This window comes from Scyliorhinus canicula, chromosome 19, assembly GCF_902713615.1.
Source record: "Scyliorhinus canicula chromosome 19, sScyCan1.1, whole genome shotgun sequence".
NCBI classification, from domain to species: Eukaryota; Metazoa; Chordata; class Chondrichthyes; order Carcharhiniformes; family Scyliorhinidae; genus Scyliorhinus; species Scyliorhinus canicula.
Window position 1 is genome coordinate 56,710,403 of NC_052164.1, and position 6,000 is coordinate 56,716,402.

Sequence of the window (6,000 nt, forward strand, 5' to 3'; positions counted from 1 at the left end):
CATTTGCTTCTTTTGAAATCACTTTAAATCTGTGCCCTCTCGTTCTTGATCCTTTTACAAGCGGGAACAGTTTCTCCCTATTTACTCTGTCCAGCCCCCTCATGATTTTGAACATCTCTATAAAATCTCCTCTTATCCTCCTTCTCCAAGGAGAACAGTCCCAACCTCTCCAATCTATCCTAATAATAATATCAATAATCCTCATGACTGAAGTTTCTCATCTCATGGAACCATTTTTTTAAACCTCTTCTGCACACTCTCCAAGGTGTTCACATCCTTCCCATAATGTGGCACCCAGAACGAGACACAACATTCTAGCTGAGGTCTAACTAGTGTCTTGCATAAGTGTCAGAATAAGCTCCTTGCTCTTTTACCCTATTAATAAAGCCCAGAATGCTATACGCATTATTAACTGCTCTCTCCACCTGTCCTACCACCTTCAGTGATCTTTGCACATATACACCAAGGTCTCTCTGCTCCTGCACCCCTTTTACAATTTTACCCCTTATTTTGTGTTGCCTCTCCATGTTCTTCTACCAAAATGCTTCACCTCACACTCCTTTGCATTAAACTTCACCTGCCACCTCTCTGCCCATTCCACCAATTTTTCTATATTAAAGCAAATTACTGCGAATGCTGTAATTCGCACATTGTCTCACATTGTCTGCTGCCAGACTTGCTGAGATTTTCCAGCATTTTCTCTTTCGTACCAACTTTTCTATGTCCTTTCGAAGCTCTACACTGTCCTCTTCACAGTTTACAATACTTCCATGTTTTGTATCATCTGCAAACTTTGAAATTGTCCCCTGCACACCAAGATCGAAATCATTAATATATATCAGGAAAACCAAGGACCCCAATACCGACCTCTGAGGAACACCATTACAAACATTCCTCGAGCCTGAAAAATATCCATTATTCTCTGCTCCTATTATTCAGCCAATTTTGTATCCACGTTGCTACTGGCTCTTTTATTCCATGAGCTATAACGTTTCTAAAATCCATTGTATAGCACTGTGTCAAATACTTTCTGAAAGTCCATGTACACCACATCAACAACATTACCCTCATCAACGCTTTCTGTTATTTACTCAAAGACTCCAGCAAGTTGGTTAAACACAATTTCCCCATTAGAAATCCATGTTGGCTCTTCCTAATCAATCTACATTTTTCCATGTGAATACTAATTCAATCCTGAATAATTGTTTCTAGAAGCTTGCCCACCAGTGATGTTAAACTGACTGGCCTGTAATTGCTGGAGCTATTCTTACAATCTTTTTGAACAAGTGTGTAACAAGGCAGCATGGTAGCATTGTGGATAGCACAACTGCTTCACAGCTCCAAGGTCCCAGGTTCGATTCCGGCTTGGGTCACTGATTGTGCGGAGTCTTCACATCCTCCCCGTGAGTGCGTGGGTTTCCTCCGGGTGCACCGGTTTCCTCCCACAATCCAAAAATGTGCAGGTTAGGTGGATTGGCCATGATAAATTGCCCTTAGTGTCCAAAATTGCCCTTAGTGTTGGGTGGGGTTACTGGGTTATGGGGATAGGGTGGAGGTGTTGACCTTGGGTAGGGTGCTCTTTCTAAGAGCCGGTGCAGACTCGATGGGCCGAATGGCTTCCTTCTGCACTGTAAATTCTGTGATTTGCAATTCTCCAGTCATCTGGAACCCACTTGAGTCCAGAGAGGACTGGAAGATTATGGCCAGTGCCCCTGCAATTTCCATTCGCACTTCAGTATCCTTGGATGCATCGCGTCCAGTCCCGGTGCCTTGTCAACTTTCAGTACTGACAGTCTATTCAATACCTTATCAATTTTCAACCCTTTTCGGGACAGAATTTTCTCGTCTGTCACCACGTCATGGGTAGTGTCTACCTCCTTGGTAAGGAATAGTCAATAATTTTAGATCTGAGATCAATTGGTTTATGTTTGCCAAGTGTAATAGGGATATTTATTTATTTAGTGTATGCAAAGTCCCACAATCTGGAAAAAAACACAAAAGTTATCAAAGCGAAGCAGTGTCTTCCAGTCCTGCTGTATTGAGTACGGATAGGCCTCCACTGAGTCTGTGGATTGGACATTCTTCTGTGACGTGGTGCATAGTTTGCTTTCTTCCACAGACATATATTGACCTAGCACTAATTCCCCATTCGTGTAGGTTGGCCAAGCAGGGACCATGGCCGGTCCTGAACCTGTTGAGGGTGAACCACTCTTTCCTTGGAAGGTTGAAATCAAGGCACATAACTGGAGTTAAGTCACAGATTGGGGGTTATTTCATTGAATGCTGGAATAGGTTTGAGGAGCCGAATGGCCATCTACAATACCGTGTTGAAGTACATGGGGCATTGGATACATCGATACTGAGATCTTCCTGTGGACCCCTGTCCTAAGTCACACATAAGTACAACAGAAATAGGACTCCTGTTACTCCATCAATGCCTAGACACACAAGCTCCGCTTTGATAACTTTTGCGCTTTTCTCCAGATTTCCCAACATAAAATGCTTATATGACGAAGACTTTTTATTCTGACATGTCATGGTGGTTCTGCTTGATTTTCAGTACTCTTCCAGCATGTATTGAAATTGTCCTTATGATCGCGGTGTTTGTGCTGAAGAAGAAGCCAGTGTGAGTGTGCTGAAAGCTCACATTAAAAAAACTGGAATCCACCATTAAAGTAAGAAGAAGAATGGAACAACTGATCCAACATAATGGATCCTCACTCGGGACTGTAAAGTGGGCACCAGTAATAATTGTAGAGCTTCAACACCAGGCTACATTATAGAGCTTGTATGTCACAGTTTACATTATAGACTTTTGTATTTCCTTCATTATAGAAAGTAGCTATCTCCTATTCAATTATTGATCATGTATATCATTTTGGAATCTGCATCACATGTTTTATTACGGAATATGTTTTTGAGCATCTCCCTTTCAGAACATTAATATCACAGCCTACATTATGAAATATGTATACCAGTATCTCCGTTATGGAACACGTATTATCAATTTCCATCATAGAAAGTGTTAATTACTATCTTCGTGATAGACAATTGTATCTGGCTCACAGAACACAGCATGGAATACCAAAAGAGAAGGCAGGCCCTTTGCTCGTCTGATTTTCATCTGCTTTCACAGATGCTGCAGCACATTTTAGCAGAGGTTCTGTAGGAGTGTCCTATACTCTGCAGTAAATGGAAGGTTATCAGCAGATCCAACCTACTTCCCTGCTGAATGTTGGGAATGATCCACTGTGGCACTGAGCTATCAGGGGAGTTGAACTAGCTGATCTCAACTGAGGTAGCAGTTGAATCACTGGAACAAACTCAGTCCCCATGAATTAGGGAGGGGAACATTAGCCATGATACGTACTCCTGTGATGCCTTCAGGAAAGTGCAAGTGTGTTGATGTTGAGTTAAGGCAGAATTGTCCATGCAACGGAGTGAGCTGTTGATGTTGCCTACTCACAAAAGAAATTGATAAAGTGGTTGACTGCGCACTATCAAAAAAAGAGGCTAAAAGATTCAGTTACTCAACCATGGGTCAGAGGGAGCAGTAAGAGACATTTAGTTATTAACATTAACAGTCTGTTTTTTAATAGAATCTATAACTTTTTTTCAACTTGTATCACGTGTATAAAATAGACGGAAATGTGCCATGATTCATTGGCTGCAGGGTAGCACAAGTGGCTAGCACCGTGGCTTCACAGTGCCAGGGTCCCAGGTTCGGTTCCCCACTGGCTCACTGTCTGTGCGGAGTCTGCACGTTCTCCCTGTGACTGCGTGGGTTTCCTCCCACAGTCCAAAGATGTGCAGGTTAGGTGGATTGGCCATGACACTAATTGCCCTTAGTGTCCAAAAAGGTTAGGGGGTTTATTGGGTTACGGGGATAAGGTGGAAGTGAGGGCTTAAGTGGGTCGGTGCAGGCTCAATGGGCCGAATGGCCTCCTTCTCCACTGTATGTTCTGTGTCTAGGGTTCTTTACTACTAGCTCAGCTGCTGACAGAGGGGACACAGTTTGAAGAGTTGGTGATATAGCCTTATTTTCATGGTGTGTCGCTATGGAAATATCTGCCGGAGGTATAGCTTGAATCACCCAGATAGCTTTTAATCACTGTAATATCTTCTGACAATGTTCTGTGTAATGGAATGCAGTTATTCATACATCCTTCATCTGTCTCTAATTAAAAAGAAAATAATTAGATTTAAATAAAGAGAAATAATCATGTTTGAATTCTTAGAGGAGGCAATGGAAGTGGTACATCTTCCCCTATCACAGTACCAAAATAGGTCTTATCAAAGGCGCAAATTATAACCTAAGTGACTGTTACAAAGGTAAACTTTTCTTCATCACCCTTCATGGTCGGTCCACAGCATCCTCCTTCATTCATGCATCTGGGTGAATGTGCTCTCATGTGGCTCCATTCAAATGAGCCAATTGTATCCAGAGGATCACTTAGAACATAGAACAGTACAGGCCCTTTGGCCCACGATGTTGTGCCGACCATTTATCCTACTCAAACATCAACCTAACTGCTGTCAATTTACCTAACTCAATTTACTGCTGTCCATGTGCCTGTCCAAGCGTTGCTTAAATGTCCCTAATGACTCTGACTCCACCACCTCTGCTGGCAGTGCATTCCTCGCACCCATCACTCTCTGTGTAAAGAATCTACCTCTGACATCTCCCCTAGACCTTCAATCAGCTCAAAATGATGTCCCCTCGTGCAGCCATTTCCGCCCTGGCTATCCACTCTGTCCATGCCTCTCATCACCTTGTATACCTCTATCAAGTCACCTCTCTTCCTTCTTTGCTCCAGTGAGAAAAGTCCTAGATCCTTTAACCTTTCTTCATAAGACATGCGCTCCAGCCCAGGCAGCATCCTGGTAAATCTCCTCTGCACCCTCTCCAATGCATTCACATCCTCCGTATAATGACTAGAACTGGACACAATATTTGAAGTGTGATCTAACCAGGATTTTATAAAGCTGTAGCAAAACTTTGCGGCTCTTAAACTCAATCCCCCTGTTAATGAAAGCCAACACACCATACACTTTCTGAACAACCATATCAACCTGGGTGGCAACTTTGAGGGATCTATGTACATGGATCCCAAGATCCCTCTGTTCCTCCACACTTCCAAGAATACTGCCTTTAACCCTGTATTCAGCATTCAGATTCGACCTTCCAAAATGAATAACTTCACATTTATCTGGGTTGAACTCCATCTGTCACTTGTCAGCCCAGCTCTGCATCATGTCTATGTCCTGTTGTAACCTGTAACAGCCCCCAACACTATCTACAACTCCACCAACCTTCGTGTCATCGGCAAACTTACTAACCCACCCTTCCACTTCCTCATCCAAGTCATTTACAAAAACCCCAAAAGCAGAGGTCCCAGAACAGGTCCCCGCGGGACACCACTCGTCACCGACCTCCAGGTGGAATATTTTCCATCCACTACCACTCGCTGTCTCCTTTCAGCCAGCCAATTCTGCATCCAGACAGCCAATTTTCCCTGTATCCCATGCCCCTAACTTTCTGAATGAACCTACCATAGGGGCCTTATCAAATGCCTCACTGAAATCCATATACACCACATCCATTGCCCGACCTTCATCAATGTGTCTCGTTACAACCTCAAAGAATTCAATGAGGCTTGTGAGGCATGACCAAAGCCATGCTGACTATCTTTAATCAAACTATGTTTGTCTAAATAATCATAAATCCTATCTCTCAGAATCCTTTCCAATATTTTGTTCAGCACAGACGGAAGACTGACTGGTCTATAATTCCCAGGGATTTCCCTATTCTCTTCAACAGGAGAACAACATTTGCCTCCCTCCAATCATCTGGTACTTCTCCAGTGGAGAGTGAAGATGCAAAGATCATTGCCAACGGCGCAGCAATCTCCTCCCTCGCTTCCCGTAGTAACCTTGGGTATATCCCATCAGGCCCAGGGGACATATCTATTCTGATGCTTTTCAAAATTTCCAGCACAT

The 6,000-nt window shown here is 43.2% G+C and overlaps 1 protein-coding gene across 2 annotated transcripts in view; it reads left to right on the forward strand.

The window, feature by feature from the left end:
- The window catches only part of tmem107l (transmembrane protein 107 like), a 98,978-nt gene extending 96,126 nt beyond the window's left edge, over nt 1-2,852 (forward strand). For both annotated transcript variants that reach the window (XM_038779512.1, XM_038779513.1), the window contains exon 6: nt 2,561-2,852. In XM_038779512.1, coding sequence (XP_038635440.1) covers nt 2,561-2,630 — 70 coding nt within the window. In that variant the 3' untranslated portion in view covers nt 2,631-2,852. The remainder of the gene's footprint in view (nt 1-2,560) is intronic.
- Nucleotides 2,853-6,000: the final 3,148 nt, after the last annotated feature.